Source organism: Dipodomys ordii, unplaced genomic scaffold (genome assembly GCF_000151885.1).
Source record: "Dipodomys ordii isolate 6190 unplaced genomic scaffold, Dord_2.0 Scaffold34, whole genome shotgun sequence".
Taxonomy (NCBI): domain Eukaryota; kingdom Metazoa; phylum Chordata; class Mammalia; order Rodentia; family Heteromyidae; genus Dipodomys; species Dipodomys ordii.
This window is the reverse complement of record NW_012267250.1, coordinates 8,204,461-8,222,737: the sequence shown is the minus strand read 5'-3', so window position 1 is coordinate 8,222,737 and position 18,277 is coordinate 8,204,461. Positions and strand designations below refer to the sequence as shown.

Sequence of the window (18,277 nt, the reverse complement as noted above, 5' to 3'; positions counted from 1 at the left end):
GGGGGGGGGGAAGGATGGTCATGATGCTTGAACTCAGGGCCTGGGAGCTGTCCCTCAGCTTTTTCACTCAAAGCTACTGTTCTACCACTTTGAGCCACAGCCCCACTTCTGGTTTTCTGGTGGTTTTCAGGCTTTTCTACCTGGCTGGCTTTGAACCATGATCCTCAGATCTCAGCCTCCTGAGTAGTTAGAATTACAGGCGTGAGCCACTGGTGCCATCTGTCCAGTATCTTAAAACAAAAACAAAACAAAAGACTGATTTGTCTCTGATGCGAAATGTTAGTGGATGGATTTCTAAGATGTCTTATAGGACAGCTTTTATGAGTTGCATTACAATTTCCAAGGACGTTATCTCATTTTTACCCTCAGAATAATTAAGGTAGGCATCATGTTTCCCATATGAAGATTGAGGAAGCAGGGACTTGGAGGTTTACTAATTCCTAGTCATATTGCAGGAAGAGGCAATGGGGGTGTCTGAGTTCCTGAATTCTTCCCACTCTGCTCTACCTCTGGTACTTGCAATGCTTTGCTGAATGGGGCCTTGGCCTTACAAGCATGGATAGACTGCTGCCCAGTTTTCCTTTACTTCTGTTCTGAGAAGCACACCTATCTATATCTTCCCCTGAAAACATTTTCCAGTGTTCTCATCTTAGTCCCAGCATTGTATGGGACTCTGGGGCTGGAGGGCAAATAAATGGAGGCCAGCAAGGGAGAAAGGAAACCAGGAAGAGGCAGAGGTGGTAAGTGGAGGAGAGAGAGGGAAAAGAAGGGAGAAGCCAAAGACCTCATCTTGTGACCAGAACAAGCCCCCCTATTCTTCTTTTCTTTTTTTGGGTCTGGTCGTGGGGCCTGAACTCTGGGCCTGGGTGCTGTCCCTCAGCTCCTCAGCTCAAGGCGAGCGCTCTACCACTTGAGCCATAGCCCCACTTCCGGCTTTTTTTTTCTTTTTGTTTTTTATGTGGTGCTGGGGAATCGAACCCAGGGCCTCACGCATGCAAGGCAAGCGCTCTACCACTGAGCCACCTTCCCAGCCCGACAAGCCCCCCTATTCTTGAGCTTGCTGACAAAGGTTTTAAAGAGAGTTGGAGGAAAAGTGTGTAGGGGTGAGGAGGAAGATACAGTTGGAATTTTATAGTAAAAGATAGTATGGCCTTACGGGCACCGGCCTAGGGAATTGTAAAATCACACAGCTTTCAGTTAGGGCAACTGCATTTTTGTCTGTCATTAAGAGAAGGGGTGTGTTTCAGGTTGAGAAGGGGACCTGCTACTGCAGCGCTGTTGACACTGATACAGTGTAAGGGAGACGTGGCTTTGTTTTGTGACTTTGGGATCCAACCTGGGACTGTATTCCTGTGATCTTTTTTTTTTTTCCTTAGAAGAGAAAACCAAAAAGTAAACTTTGTAACCAACAAGAGGTGGTTTTTTTCTATGTCAGGCCAATGTGCTTTTTGGTGTTAGACTGGTGTTAGACAGAACTTTCTGATCAATGACATGGTCATCATGCCTGCCTTGTTCTTGGCAAAAAAAGGTGTTACGGAATCTGTTTCTCTACTTACCTTGAATCTGTTTCTAAAAGCCTCTTCCTAACTGCCTTTCGCTTTTCACAAAATAGCACTTAGGTTTCATTATCATGATAAAGATCTTTTATTTTTGCTTTCTGATTTATCAATGTAAAAGGAAGGCAGGAGTCAGGAAGATGGGGGATTATTTTGTAGTTGATGGGGTGCTGATTCATATGAAGCATAATTTAATGTGTCTTGTTTGATTTATTTAAAGAAGTTTTAGAAGCTTTCAATTTCCAATGGATTAGAAAAGAATATTGCAGTCAGTGAAAAAAGAAGAAAACAAATGTCAAATCTTTGCTTGGAATATTACTTCTACTATAGCAAATATGCTTCAGGGAAGTCATATTCTATTTGCATACTTGGACTTAAATTGTACCGATTCTCCCCCATGAACTGGACCCACATCAAGTGCAGAGCTGCTTGGAGAGAGATAACCTATTTAGCTTTCCTGAAGTTAATAAAAACACATAGATCTTTTCTTCTTTCTCCCTCATTGTGAATGTTTTCATACTGTTCTAATGTCTATGACACCATCAAAGTCCATTTCTCTCCTATTTAGAAGTCTAATTATTCTAGTCTTCTGTATTGCAGTGCTATGCATCATAGGTCAACAAAACCTGAATTTTCCAGTTTTATATTTGTTTTAGTTTTTAATTGGAAGAAATTTGTGTATCTGTATCCAAGCCACCAGTGTGTGGTTATTACATGTTTCTTCTATATTCCTTTCCTACATCTCAAGTGAACTAGAAAGGCTTGACTTATTTTTGGGGTAGGGGGCAGTCAGTGTTAGGGATTGAACTCAGGATTAGTGCTCGGGGGCCTGAAACTTAGCTTGCTTGCCCATGGCTAGCATTCTACCATGGGAGCCATGCCTCAAGTCCCCTTGACTTTTTGCTCATGAATTGGAAATAGAGTATCACAGACTTTTCTGTCTAGACTGACTTTAAACTGCGATCCTTAAATCCCAGCATGCTTGCTGTATAGCTAGGATTGCAGGCGTGAACTAGCAGGTAACCCTTTTTATTTGTTTTACAGATAGGGTCTTCCACTTTTGCCCTGGTCAGCCTTGGGCATTCTATTTCTGCCTCCTAAAAATTCTATGAACATTGGAGTTTAACTCTTTGAAATCCTGATTTCCATTCTTTAAGATAAATATCAAGAAGGGAAAATTTGTGGGCATCTCCATAGTTTTCCCAAGTGGCACCTCTGTATTATTTAAGTAATAGCCATTCCACCACGTGTGAAATAATATCTCATTGTGGTTTTATTTGTATTTCCCTCATGATGGGTTTTGCAGAGTATGTGCTTTCCAACCAATGTATGTCTTCTTTGAAGTACTCACTATCTAAGTATTTGGATCTTTTATTTCTTTAATACTATTTTGATGAGACAAAGTCTTATTATTTAGCCCAGTATGTACTTGGAACTCTCAATCCTCCTGCTTCTGCCTCCTAAGTGTCACTTTCTCAGTTCCTGTTTTTTTGGCAGTGTTGGCAACCAAACACAGGATTTTATACATGCTAGCTAAATACTCGGCTTTATACTTTTTTTTATGTATATGTATATGAGGTTGTACATGAGTTTATTTGAGCTAACCCCCTGCCCTCTTTACCCATGTTTTCCCCACCCCCATTTATAAATACTTTTTTGGGGGGTCGGGGGTCAGTCATGGGGCTTGAACTTTAGGCCTAGCTGCTGTCCCTCAGCTCTTCAGCTCAAGGCTAGCACTCTGCTACTTGAGCCACAGCGCCACTTCTGGTTTTCTGAGATAAGAGTCTCACGGACTTTCCTGCCTGGGCTGGCTTTGAACCATGATCCTCAGATCTCAGCCTCCTGAGTAGCTAGGATTACAGGCATGAGTCACCGGCGCCCAGCTTAAATACAAATTTTTATTTACCTTTCATTAATGTAGAAAAAACATAGAACTTTATACCATAGCACTCAGGACACAACAGATATTAAAATACACCGATTGCTTGTTGAATTTGTGATCGATGTATTTTGTTTTTTTTTTTGCTGTCGAGTCACACTTATCTCTTTAGCTCCAATGGGAGTTGATTTCTTGTGTGCTTGGATCCCATTTTGTTCTTTTGCACCTGATTACTTCGTCTTCTCAACACCATGAATGGTCCTTTCCCCTGAAGATCAGTGTTTGGGGGTGGTAATATGCATGGCTTTCCTCTGGGCTTTCTGTTTTGTTCCCAGGCATGACTTTTTGCATCCCATGTTTTAGACTTGCTTCATTTTAAGGTATGAGGTAATTGAGTTTGGCATGCTATCTCATTTGCTGTTGTATTTCAGGTCTATCCTATGCAAGTCACACAGTTGGTTTCACGCCACCAACTTCCCTGACTCGAGCTGGACTGTCTTACTACAATTCCCCAGGCCTTCACGTGCAGCACATGGGGACGTCCCATGGCATCACAGTAAGTGTTTGCAGGGATGCAGGCAGCACCTTACTCTTTTTTTTAAGTATAAGTTTTCTTTTGTGAAAATGCTGTACAGAGGGGTTACAGTTACATGAGCAAGGTAATGAGTCCATTTCTTATCAAGCATTGTTGCCGCCTCCTTTGTTTTTCCCCTTCCATCCCTGCCCTCCCATCTCCATGACTACACTCCCTCCCCCACCCCACCTAAATTGTAATTCGTATCTCATAGTTGCAGTAGGTCAATCTGTATCCCTCTTTAAATGATTTGTTTTTCCCCTTCCCCTCCACAAATTATACCAACATCAAATACAGTGAAAACAGGGGATGGTGTTGCCTGCTGGTCCTTTTGGGGAGACTAGTATTGATGTTCTTAGGCATTTATCTTTCTTCTCTCCCCTCACTAGTTGATCTTAAAACTACAGAGACTTACCAAATAGTGTGACACAAAGTTCTGGTGTTAAAACTAAACTCCTTCCCATGAGGCAAAAACTTCAGCTTCACTTCCTGTGAAAACTGCCCTTTGTGAAATGTAGTTTGAATTCTAGCCAGCTCTTGGCCATAAAAAATTATTGTCGGTTGCCATAATGTCTGAAAATACTTATCGTTTGTACCTTCACAGTTTACTGACCCTTGTTACTGTTCCTGAAGTTAGCCTAGTTTCTAGTTTTACTCAGAATGTTCTCTCCTAGAATTAGAAGGACACAGGTTCATCAAGTTTTAGAACTGTATGTAAATGAAGTGAGAGGTTTTTTTTTTTGCGGGGTGTGGGGGTGGTGGTGGCTATACAGTGAACTAAGTAGAGCAGCTTTTTAGCTATTAGGACAAAAGAATTCGAATTAAGGTTAGTTCCAATGAGACTACTTTAAAGACAAACTCTTTTGTCCTCCTAAATTATTTATTTATTTATTTATTGTTTGGTCGGTTGTGGGGCCTGGGTGCTGTCCCTAAGCTCTTCAGCAAGGCTAACGCTCTACCACTTGAGCCACAGCGCCACTTCTGGCTTTTTCTGCATATGTGGTGCTGAGGAATTGAACCCAGGGCCTTACGCATGCAGGGCAAGCACTCTACCTCTGAGCTACCTTCCCAGGCCATTTTTTTAAACTTTTTTTTTTCTTTTTTTTCCAGTTCTGGGGCTTGAACTTGGGGCCTGGGTTCTGTCCCTGAGCCTCTCTCTGCTCAAGGCTAGAGCTCTACCACTTAAGCCACAGCACCACTTCCAGCTTTTTCTGTGTATTTGGTACTGAGGAATGGAACCCAGGGCTTCATGCATGCTAGGCAAGCACTCTTCCACTGAGCCACATATCCAGCCCTCTTTAAAATAATTTATGAGGATCTTTTACCAGTTGGTAGACTTTGTGTAAAAATAATAACCCTTTGTGTCTGTTGAGCTGTCATCTCAAGCTATGAAAAATGTATTTGAGAAATATACAGAAAAATATTGAGGACATACAGTTGACAGGGGACAACAATTAAAAGGGAGCAGCATGACATCTATTTTTCCACTTTACAACTGTCTCATTGAAGAGTTCAAATTTACTTGGTTGGTCAAAGTAATACTTACAGCACTTTTGAATTACTATTTCACAGCTGTAGGTATTAAAAACTACGATGTTTAAATTTCCACCACTCACCCAGTAATGAGTAGGTTTAAAAAAGCACGTCATTGCTTTCTAATCTTGGCTGGTGAGTTTCACCAGCCCCCTCAACAGGAAGCAGGGCTTGTGTTGGAATTGACCTGCTCTTGTCTTCCCTACAGAGGCCTTCACCACGGAGAAGCAACAGTCCTGACAAATTCAAACGACCCACACCGCCTCCGTCTCCCAACACACAGACCCCAGTCCAGCCACCTCCACCTCCACCTCCGCCACCCATGCAGCCCATGGTCCCCTCGGCAGCCACCTCGCAGCCCACCCCATCGCCACATTCGGTTCACCCTTCCTCCCAGCCTTAATGCATGTGCTTAGTCTGAATTTCAAGTTGGGACTCGTCCAATGGAGCCGTCTATTCAACGCCAAAGGCTTCTTTCCCTGGCATATTTGGATCTGACTTATTTGCACTGAGGTTATCTAGGCTTCACTATTCATTGTGTTGTAAATGTTTGTTGGAAAAGCAGCCAGTGTTGTGGCTCTGCAACACTAACCAGACGACTTTCTCCATCGTGTTTTACTTGAATCTTCATGTGTGTCCATTTCCTGGCTAGAACATTTGCTATTTGGTGTTTGGTAATACAGCTGCAGTGTGCAATTATTGCTTAGCCCCAGAGCTTCATTTTCTTGGCTTTTAGGTTTGTAAAATAAAGGGGGGGGGAATATCTTTTTTATATATTTTTTTTTGTCCATGAATTTGCAGAAAATTACTGAGCTATTGGTATTTGCCAAACATACCAAGAATTCAAGCACTATAGTACAAGACCTTTAAAAAATCTAACTTTCAATGTAGACTGGGAAGTTGGATGAATCAGTGTCCAAAACATAGATATTGTTTAATAGAGCTTTCTACAGATACACTTTTTACAGATTATTTTCATTGTAAGCTGAGAACCATGTCTCTTCTAAGACAGCCTAATGTCACAATGGGATAGATAATTACTGCAAATTAGGATGTGATTCCTTTCTTTGTCCACAACCTTAATCCACCTAAACAGAGTCGATAAATGTTCTATGCTAATTTAGAATTTGCTCTTCGATTTTGAATGCGGAGGGCAATGTGATTTCTTTCACATAAATAATAGGAGTTCTCCTTCCATTTCTTTATTTGTGGCCTCTTGAGATAGAGTTTCAGCAAATATTATAAAGGTGCAAAATGCTATCAGAAAATACTATTTGAAATGGACAAGTATATCTTGGCATAATAGCCACAAAAATACTTTATTGCTTGGCAGAAAAGAAAAAGTATAGAAGAAAGTAGAACCTTCACATTGAGGACTGCTTATTTTGCCCAGTATAAGCAAGTACAGTGTACAAAGGAGTATATTCTGAATACATTATTTCCCTTCATTTAGCACAAATAAATCCTTTGGTTTCACTTTGAAGTGGAACACCCTGCGTCAACTCTTTTCTTGATACTTGCTACATTTTTATTTTTGTTTCTCTGCAGTTACTGTTTTGTATTGGTAGTAAAGTGATTTTTACCACCTGTGTTTGCATATTTATATATGCTGTGGGTGAAAATGACTTACTAGAGAATGTATATTTTATGATGAGAACGTGTATCTGTTGGATATAATCAGAGAACTAAAAATTAATTTATCAGTAATTTTTAAGAGTTCATGATTTGTGACAACCATCTTCAATAGCTAACTCCTTATTGAACACACTCCTAAAAAATAAGGAACCATGAAATTGTAGATATTTAATATTGTACAGTATAGAAACCTCCATTTTTGCCTTCGAATGCATATTTAAGAGTTAACAGAGTGAAAAAGAAAAGTGTTATTGGATAATAGTGTTTGACTAGCATTTTAAGAACTTGAGAGTAAAAGCAACAATAGGATATTTTTCACCTCTTCTGCCCCCAACCTGAGAACGTCATCCTTGATTACTAGGAAAAACAAATCGTTGGTCTATAAAAATTTTATTTATAATGTGTATGTAGTATTCATAATCATAGTACAGTTCTCAAGCATGGGGAACAAATTTGGCATTTATTATTGAGGCTTTAGGTTTTTAGTATCGAACTGGGCCATGTGACACATGGGATTGTCTCCCAATTGCTCACTGACCTCCTGGTACATTATAATTCCCAGGAATTCTGAGACGAGGCAAACAAATTTTGCCTTCACGGTACAGAGAAATATGGTATATGTTTACAAGAATCTTTTCTGAGATTGTAGATTTCAATGCTGTTGGATAGTGTCTTGTACTCAAAACAAGAAAGTCCCCTCCTGTAATAATCTTCCCTCAGTTTTCTACCAATTTCATTCTGTCCTGAAAGCACAAGAATTAAAAAAACAACAACAAAAAAACCATTGCCATATGGTAAGTGAAATGCACTTGGGGTAAGCAGACAGTTCCCAGTAAACACCTTTGAGATAGATTCTTGACATTCAACCTTCTGCCGAAATGTACTGCTGGTTCCCCGAGAGTCGTCGAGATAAAGCATCGCTCCTTTCAACAGCACTTTTCCAACGTAAATGTAGTTGCCCTCTACAGACATTCAGAACTGATAGAACAAACACTACTATTTTGAATTAGTGATGTCTTATGTCATTTTAAAGTGTTTGATGGCCCCCTGTGGAGCCTGTAATGCTTGGGCAGTACCTCCTAGGACAATTTTTTGGCAATGACTTAGCCACTAGGGACTGATAAGAGTCACATCCTGAGCCCATAGAAACGGGAACACCCTCATTCACGGGGAACTAACATACCTAGGTTGGTCAATTCTCATGGGACCTAAATGTGTTTCCTGTCATTTCTTTTGCCCACTTGTTCAGCCTAACTAACCCTGGATTGATCCCAAAAGGTCTTTGTAATATCAGTAGCCGTCTTTCAGGCAGGTGGGAGCAACTGTAGCTTTCAGTAGCTTCATTTCCTGTCTTGCTTACAGAGACCCTTGGCTACCACTGTGCTGCTAATAGGATAAGTACTCTGTTGCCAGATTACCATGCCTTTCTTTAAAACCAAATTAACTTACCTGATGCCTCTGGGCTCTGAACTGCTTTCTCTGATCAAGCATGCTGGCATTCTAGACAAGATTCTAGAAATTTGGCAGATGATGGGACTAGTTAAGATTTAATTGAACTGACTCCTTTGTTGATTGGAAGGAGTTTTGAAATTCTAAGCTCCTGTGATTAGCAACCATGGAAAGAATGTGTGACCAGAATGTGGCTTTGACACCAAGTGCTGCTGTGCCTTTATAATTGGCTTCTAACTGATTTGACCAGAAATAATTGACAATGAACTTTTTGTTGATTGTTCAATTATAGGAAGATAGAATGTGTATTGCCCTTTGTTAGGTAGACATGAACTCTCCCCATACAAAGCCTTGCTTTTAGAAGATGCCCAATAAGACAAAAGAAAAAGCTGAGTTACTTGTGCTTTGAGAGCTTAATATTTTTCTCAGTACAGAAGAATCATTTCTGGGTAACTTGATCTTCTGTTAATTACTTGTCTTATAGGTAACCAACACTGAAAACTTTGTAGTGATGACTACCAAAGAAATACATAGTAAATGAAACAAACTTATTTCCAAATTACTGAAGAGCCAGCCATTGATGCTGCTACATGAGTTCCATGCTCAAGAGCCATTTTAAAGGAGATTTTAAGGGGTTTTTATAGTTTTGTTTTTTTTTTAATTCTTACTTGATGAAACATGTTTGCATAAAGTTTGGGGGAGCATTTTTCAGAATGCTCAGCAGTTGTGATTAGCTGCCACACCCAGTATGCCTCCTGTTAGGCAATCAGAATCCTACGTTTGTGATAGCATGGGTGCTGCGTGTGTGCACGTGTGCATTTGTGCATTCATGCCTTAACTTGGGTTATTGCTCAATATTAGTGTTTGACTTAGTCTGCACTGTCATCTAGATTGTATTATACATCCTGGCAGAAACAAAGTTGCAGGCACAACAGGTTAAGAATACATTCCTCTGAAAGAATATCTGGTCATATGGACCCCTGAGTCTTTGGACTTTATTTGGAACTTAGCCTGGAAAACAAAGGTGGATTGTCAAACGGAATGTCAACAAGGAACAGAGGAGAGCCAGATGCTAGCATGCCTTTTGCCTCTGCATATCCGTGCACACTGTATGTTGTTCATGATAGCTTGTCTACAACTTGACTAGGTTGGAGTTCTGGTAATCGTGGCAATCTTGACATTCTTGGTCAGAGTTTAGAGAAATGTAAGACTTCTGATTAATGTCTTATTTACTTTATGTTGATTAGTCTTTGATATATGTGCTGAATCAGAAACCTAAATAAAGATAATTTTTTAAAATGTACCTCCTGAGCCTTAAACTCTGTCCTCTCTGGTCTTTGAGTTGGTAATCAGTCATTGCTTTCCTGCATCAGGTTAGCTTCTAAACTCTAAAGTCTTCCTCAGAAAGTTAAGGGGAAAGCTGGTTTGTTTGTTTGTTTTCCCCCTTGGATTTGTTGAGTTTTTGAAAATTCAATAAGCTGTGCACTTGGGGTTTTTGCAGTATTCCAGCTCTGTGCTGCATTCAATTAAAATAGAGAAGTTAGATGATTCTTAAATGGAAAAGAAAACCACACTCCCAAGATGTTACATATAAACACATACACAGACCTGTGCCATATAAACATTTATTTTGGCAATGGGCTTGCATGAGGCTGGTACCATAAGATTATAATGTCACTACTGCCTGGTGGCATCATAGCTGTCATACATAATGAAATGAATTCATTTACTTGTGTTTATGGGGATCACTGTGCCCACTGTTACTCCAGCATATCCCTTGCAAGAGTTTTAAATTCCTTGCATAGGGCATGTGAAGAATGTGGGAGGTTTAATATGGTTAGTGCTGTGTGTATACTTGGCAAAGGAAGGTGAAAATTGAAGCCCAATTATGGGAGAAGCCCATGCCAGAGTTTCCTAGCACAAATTGAGCTAATAATAAGAAAATGGGGTGTACACACAAAAGATTCGGGTAGTCCTTTCTTGTGAATCTCAAAGTTGGTCAGAATAAGAAATAAGATTATTTCTGGATTTTTAGCTCTGAAGCCATCTAGTGCTCCATATTGCCACAAATTGAATATATGATATGGTTTTATCAGGCTGAATTTAGGTGTGCTAATAGAATTATACAGATGATTCAGGTAACAGTCTTACTGTCTGGGAGAAGAGCCCTCCTTTGTATTGCTTGCCAATTTCGATGGTGCGAATATTCTCACTACATCTGATATTAAGCCAGCAGTGTGAAGTCACTGGACTTGAAGGGAAATATTCAGAAGCACACAAAGATATGTTCTTTCTGCCATTGCAGATATATTGAATATAAATAACCGAGAACATGATAAAAGGAAATTAGGAGCTGGGTGCCATTGACCCGCACCTGTAACCCTAGCTAGTCAGGAGATCTGAGGATCGCCGTTCAAAGCCAGCCTGGGCAGGAGAGTTCCATGAGACTCTTATTTCCAATAAACCACTCAGAAAACCAGAAGTGGCACTGTGGCTCAAGTGGTAGAGCACTAGCCTTGAGCTGATGAGCTGAGGGACAGTGACTAGGCCCAGAGTTCAAGCCCCATGACTGACCAAAAAAGAAAAGTAGGAGGTGAAGTGTTTTGGTTATTACCTTTAAAAAATATATACCCTTTTAAACCATGATTTTAAATTTTGTATTACCTTTAAACAAAGAGGTTTTCAATTCAACATGTTAGTTTATGAATACAGAGCATCACCTCTTCCATCCTTCTCCCTTATCTGTCCCAATCTCACTCATTGTCACATGTACCTTGAATATTATGACTATACTTGTCCATCACCCATCATGTGTGAGGAGTGTGTGTGTGTGTGCATGCACATGTGTGCCAGTACTGGGATTTGAACTCAGGACCTGGCCTTGTCCCTTATCTTTTTCCCTCAAGTCTGTTACTCTACCACTTGAGCCACAGCTCCATTTCTGGTTCTTTGGTGGTTAACTGGAGATAAGAGTCTCGACTTTTCTGCCTGGTAAGCTTTAAACTACAATCCTTGTATCGCAGGCTCCTGAGTAGTTAGGTTTATGAGTGTGAGCCACTCCTTCATAACTTTTAACAGTCTCATGTCCTGGTACTGTAACACTTGGCTCTCCTAAGTCTTGATCTAGTTTTCTGAGCCAGAGAGGTCAGTGGAAGTTTCCTTTACCATAGGCCTCTGGTACTTGAAGGCCCCTTTGCGAATGCATGGGTTAATAGTGGGTAAAATGGTTTATTTGGGGAAAGCTTAAACCCCAGCACAGCTGCAGGCTCAGAGTAAGCATAGAGTGGATGGAGTGATGGACAAGCATTTGGGGGTGGGGAGGGCCAATCTTGGGAAACTCATGATTGTAGATGCAGCTAGTCTGGTATGAAGGGTCTCAGGTGCCAAGTACAAAGTTCTTGCCTAGACTGGGGGCACAACTCAGCTCAGGAGCTTACGCATGTGTTTCTCGGGCAGCATGGTTTTTACATTGAGTTTTCCACCCTCCCCTGTCCTTGTCTTCTGTCTTTATCATCTTAACCTTTAGCCAGTAAGAGGCTAAAACTTCAACTAAAGAAGCAGGGACATTAGATGGGAAACTGAGAGTGCCACCGGGTGATCCTTTATCTCTCAGCTGCCCTTGTTAGGCAGTCTAAACTACCCTGGCTGTCCATCTCCTTTCCCTTTGTCTTATCCACCTATGAATTGGGTTTCACAAAGTTTAACTAACTTGCCTAGAATCATTCAGTAAGTAGCAAGGCCAGTCGGTCTAAGTACAGGACATGTATAAACTTTAGCTACCTGATGGGGGAAAAAATGTGGGAATAAGGTGGGCATAGCCATTGTGATTCAGGCCTAACAGACTCAAGGAATTTCAGGCAGTAGTAGCTGCCACAAATGTCTCAGAAGCTATTGGGAAATAGAAACAAAGGAGTGTGATCCAGTTCTGTTTGGAGAGTGCAGGAAGACTGCGTACCTTGTTTGGAGAAGTACTTAAGTTGTGTGTGTGTGTGTGTGTGTGTGTGTGTGTGTGTGTTTGCAGGAATAATATGCTCTCAGAAACAAGCTAGTCTGTTCAGTTCAGCATCTGCCTAACCGAAGGTTTCTGGTGAGAGCAGATGTAGATAGCTTCTGAATAGTCAATTCTTAAAGGATTAGTGTTAATTTCATTTCCGTTAGGATATGGCTTCTTATCTCAGGAAATGTTATTTCCTTAAGAACCAAGTCCCTAGATCTGAGAGAAATGTCAGGAACCTGGAAAGATTCTGGGTTGATCATAATACCTTCCCAGTTGGCTTTGGGCAGCTTGTATCCATATAATTCTCTGTATTCATGAGGTCAAGGGCTTATCAAAGCTATTAGGGAAAGAATAGGGTTTCCTGACAAGTACCAGAGAATGGATGAAAAAGGCAAACTCCAAGTGGCCAAAGATGCAAGTTTGAGGCAGGTTAACTCTTACCTGATTTACATATGCTTCTAAATATGTCTCCTCTTCCCATGTTACCTTTCTTGCTTTTTATTAAAGGATAAAATGCATTCAGTCTGTTTCTTATCTGTTTAGTAAAAATAACAGCCTTAAAGGTCTGTATCTTTTAGACACTCATAAGTATTTACAGAGGCAATGTTACAATATTTTGAGTTTGCCTTAACTAACATGTGGGGAGGATGGAGAAGTCATTGTGGGTATAGAGGAAGCAAGACAGGCAGTATATCCATGACTGAACATGAGACTTCATGACACTCTTCTCTTTTTCTCAAGTGTGTTATGAACCATGTGTTGAACACATGGTCCCCAACTGGAGATGCTGTTTCAGGAGGTGGTGGAAACTTTAGGACATGGGGACTTAGCTCAGGAAGTAGGTCACTGGAGATGTGACACTGAAAGTTATACTTCCAAGTACTTCCCTCCCCTTTCCCCCTTCCCTTCCTCCCACCACTTTGCTTCTCTCCTCTCTTCCTCCCTCCTCTTTCCCTCTTCTCTTCCCACCCCACCTACTCCACTCCATCCTTTCCTTTTCCCTTTTCTCCCTCTGTCTCTGTCTGTCTGTCGGTCTGTCTGTCTGTCTGTCTGTCTGTCTGTCTCTCTCTCTCTTTCTCTCTCGCCTTTCGTGTGTCTATCTGTCTCTCTACCTGCTTCTTGTCTGTCACCACGTGAGTGGCCTTTGCCATACCTGCCACCATGATGCTGTGCCTCATCATGGGTATCAAGACATGGAGCCAAGTAACCATGGATGAAACCCTGTGAAAGTGTATCAGAATAACCCCCCACTTCGCCTTTATTGCCGAGTATTTGTCCTAGTAATGAAACATTGACTAATATAATATGTTTATGATTCTCATAGGAAACTCCTCAGAAATGGAGGACAATGATCAAGAGATTTTAAGGATGAAAAAAACAGAGAAAGAGTCTTGGGAAAGACAATGCTAGATATACCACCAAAGAACATTCTAATTCTTGTAAGAAAGCAGGAATTTTTATATATGCCAATCTCTAAAATGAGAACTATGGCAAGAAGTTATCCAAAAGAATTCTGAGTTTATTCCTTTACAAGTGTGGGCTCTGGCTACCTGGACTGGAATGGCTGATACCCTAGTAAGGGTCTCTCTTACTCAGCTATTTCCACAGATAGCACATCTGACATTGGGTAAGGAAGCCCCTTTTTCTTGAGGAAGGCCATTGCTTACAATGTTCCCACAGGCTTATAATTGTTTTCATCACAGTGTGATGTTGCCATCATTTTGTGTTTGGGGTTAACTTTGGGACCATAAGAAGATTGGGTGAATTCCCATAGCTTGGGAGTCCTCATAGAATTGTGTGAAGGTAAATGGCTTATATGTGATGCTCTCTTGGAGTGGAACTGAGGTAAGTTATAAGAACAGTTATATATTCCTATACTCAATAGTTTTCCAGTTCCAAGACTGTCACAATATTTAATACTGATCAAAGAAAACAACTTAGCTTGCCATGATCTTCTTTTGGTTTTTCAAAGTTCATTATCTAAAAGTGCAAATTAAAAGGACAATGGTGGTATTCTTCAAAATGGTTTTTTAGCTTTCCTGACAGTATTGGTGTGTGAATGTTTCAATTAAAATATATGCTATTACCTTTCAAGATTTTTTTTCTGAGTCTTTGATTGGGGCATTATGGTGCATACTTATAATCTCATTTCTTGGAGGCTTGGGGCTACATAGTAAGACTGAAAGAGGGTGGGGAGAGATGGAGGGAGGGAGAGAGAGAATGTAAAAGACAGAAAAAAAGATTTCCTGAATTTTGTATTACCTTCTGTATAGTGTGTTAGTTTGTTAATAATTATATGTGCAAAGCACTGGTGGCTCACTCATAACCCTAGATGTTTGGGATGCTGAAATAGAAAGGATTGTGGTTTGAGGCCATTCTGGACAGAAAAGTTCAAGAGATCTCCCTCCTCCCCCCTTCTTAAACAAAATTGACAGCTAATGCTGTGTGTTATCCTAACTATGATGGTAAACCTAAAATGAACAGATTGCCATCCAGACATGTGCCCAGGCAAAAAGCAAAGCCATACCTAAAAAAATAACTGGTGTAGGAATTGACCATAGCTTTAGCCCACTGTTTTTGTCACTTCCTCCCACTTTCCCACTTACGGTGGTGACGTTCTCATCTCTTTAAAAAATATTGGGCTGATTAAAAACAGGAAGTTAGGGCTGGGGCATGGCTCAAGTAGTAGAGAACCTGCTCAGCAAGCACAGGCCTTGTGTTCAACCCTCAATAATACAAAAAAAAATCAGGAAGTTAGTTTCCTGAAAAATATTATTGCTAAAGGGCAGTCCTTCAGTTTGATACTGCCAAGTGACTTCCTGTAACAAGCCAGTCTCCTTCCTCAAACGGAGCTTCTCATATGGGCTTTTCCAACCCTAATATTATTGTCTCACCCTGAGTCTAGCACTTCCTTCCAAGGGGCAGTAGACTCAAGAGAAGGGAGCATGTTCATCCTTACATCTTGTTGTTTGAGTGTTTGTTTAGTTTTCTTATGAGGTTTGTTAATTCTTTCATTCAGCCAGCTCATGTCAAGCTCAGTTTTGCCAAAACAAAAACAAATCTTTAAATGATACTGGGAAAAGTGTTTGAAAGTATTTGTAAAATATTTGAAAACATGAAATACTTACATTCTTGTCACTTTTTTCCCATTCCTGATATTCAATGAAAACTTTTTAATGGCAATCTTTTTTTGAAATTTAGGAAATTAAAGTGTGAGCTTTGCCTCTGGCAACAAAACTGTGAATTTAGAGACAAGGTTTCCTCATACATCTCAAGAACATGTGGTTGAAAGATTGACCTCTGGCGTCTAAGTTTGTGTGGCAGAATCATCCAATGACTCATTTCTAAGAATGTACTTTCATCATTAATCAGCATATACCTATACATATATCTAGCAGATATTCAAACTTCACAAACTGATGAGGGTGTAAAACAAAACGAAAAGCTGAAGAACTATATCTACTACCTCTCACTCGTTTATTCAGCTAGTGGCTACTGATTTATTATTTCCCCTCCTCCACTTACAGCTTTTTGCTGGTAAATTGGAGATATGAATCACTCCCATTTGCCCCAGCTAGCTATGAATAGTGATTCTTAGATCTCAGCCTTCTTTTTTCTTTTTTCTTTTTGTCAGTTGTGGGGTCTGAACTCTGGGCCTGGGCACTGTCCCTCAGCTCTTCAGCTGTATACTAGTGCTCTACCACTTGAGCCTCAGCCCCACTTCCGGCTTTTTCTGCTTATGTGGTGCTGAGGAATCGAACTGAGGGCCTCATGCATGCAAGGCAAGTACTCTACCACTGAACCACCTTCCCAGCCCCACAGCCTTATGAGTACCTAGGATTACAGGTGTGAGCCATTCATACCCAGCTCATTTTCTTGGAAACAAGGCTAATGCTCACTCTTTGAGGCTTGGGTCACATGCTCACCCCTACTTACCACAGTGTTGAGTTGAAAAAAGGGTTTAGTTTGAAACAAAAAAGAATAGTTCTTGTGCCAGATCTAGGATAATAGACAACTGGAACCTTGAGCAACTTAACAAACATTGCTCTCTTCAAAGATATCAATGGATCACTCAATCAATACACGTGTGTGTGTGTGTGTGTGTGTTTGTGTGTGTATAATGTACCTTTAAATATTTTGATAGCTTTTGTCTAATCATCACTTTCAACACTCAAAACAATGCCAGTGTTTAAAATAATTTAGGTTCAAAGAAAACATACTATTATGGGTCTGAATAAAGTAGTGTCTCTTATAAGGGTAGTGGAAGTAGAGTCTGGAAATTTCAAAAGAAGAGAGTCACCCAAACCACATCAGATGCCAGGCTGTGATTAGACCCTCTTTCAACCACGTCGACTACTCTCTCATCCCCACAAACACCACACCTTCCTGGAAAATCTTTTAGGTATCATGAAAGGAGGAAGACTGGTATTATGCTCACTCATAAACGCACTTCAGAAAATTGATAATGTACATTTTGTTGTTGTTGTTTTTGGTTATGGGGCTCTTGAACTCTGGGCCTGGACACTGTCCCTGTGCTTTTCAGCTCAAGGCGAGTGCTCTGCCACTTGAGCCACAGGCCACTTCTGGTTTTCTGGTGGTTAATTGGAGATAAGAGTGTCACAGACTTTCCTACCTGGAATGGCTTTTAAATTTTTTTTATTTTATTTTATTGTAAAGATGCTGTACAGAAGGGTTACAGTTACATGAGTAAGGTAATGAGTACATTTCTTGTTGAGCATTGTTACTCCTTCCTTTGTTTTTCTCCTACTATCCTTCCCCCCCTCCCTTCCGAAGTTCATTTCCAAGTGTCTTGTGAGTCTCGTTGCAATAAGTCATCCTGTGTCCTTGTTTCAGCATTTTGTTATTCCCCTTCCCCTCCACAAATTGAATAAATGTATATACAAGATGCAAGGTACCAAAATCAAATATAGTGACAACAGGAATATACCATAGGAGGAGGAACATACTAAAGAAACAAAAAAAATCACATAGTACATTAAAAACAACAACAAAGACAAATCTCTGTGTCCATATCTTGGGGTTCATTTTGCTTAGCATCATGTTACATGGTCATATGTACATAGCTTTTGAGCTTTTCTGCTTATCTGATAACATTATCCTAATACTAATTATTGCAAATGAGGGAAACCATGGGACCTATATTTTTGGGGGCTGGCTGACTTCATTTAATATGATTTTTTCCCAAGTCTTTCCATTTCCTAACAAATGGGGCAGTGTCATTCTTTCTGATGGAAGCATAGAATTTCATTGTGTATGTATATCTATCTATCTGTCTATCTATCATCTATCTATCACATTTTCTTGATCCATTCATCTACTGAGGGGCATCTGGGTTGCAAATGATCACAAACAAGGCCACACTAAAGCTACCAGCACAATTATATTTATCGCAGCATTATTCACCATAGCTAAGTTATGGAACTAACCCAGATGCCCCGGGATGGAACTGCAATCCTCAGATCTCAGTCTCTTGAGTAACTAGGATTCCAGGTATGAGCCACCGGCACCCAGCCAGTAATGCACCTTTTAAAATCCATTTGTTTGCTGTATCTTGAAAGCAAATGAGCCAAATTAAGATTAAATGTATAAATTTAAAAAGATATCGATAACCCTAGAAAAAGCATTCAAAAACA

The 18,277-nt window shown here is 40.4% G+C and overlaps 1 protein-coding gene across 1 annotated transcript in view; it reads left to right on the top strand.

Moving 5' to 3' along the window:
• Positions 1-9,929, top strand: part of Ccdc6 (coiled-coil domain containing 6) — a 99,074-nt gene extending 89,145 nt beyond the window's left edge. The window contains exons 9-10 of the mRNA XM_013017188.1: positions 3,867-3,991; positions 5,751-9,929. Of these exons, the coding sequence (XP_012872642.1) occupies positions 3,867-3,991; positions 5,751-5,945 (320 nt within the window). The 3' untranslated portion in view covers positions 5,946-9,929. The remainder of the gene's footprint in view (positions 1-3,866; positions 3,992-5,750) is intronic.
• Positions 9,930-18,277: the final 8,348 nt, after the last annotated feature.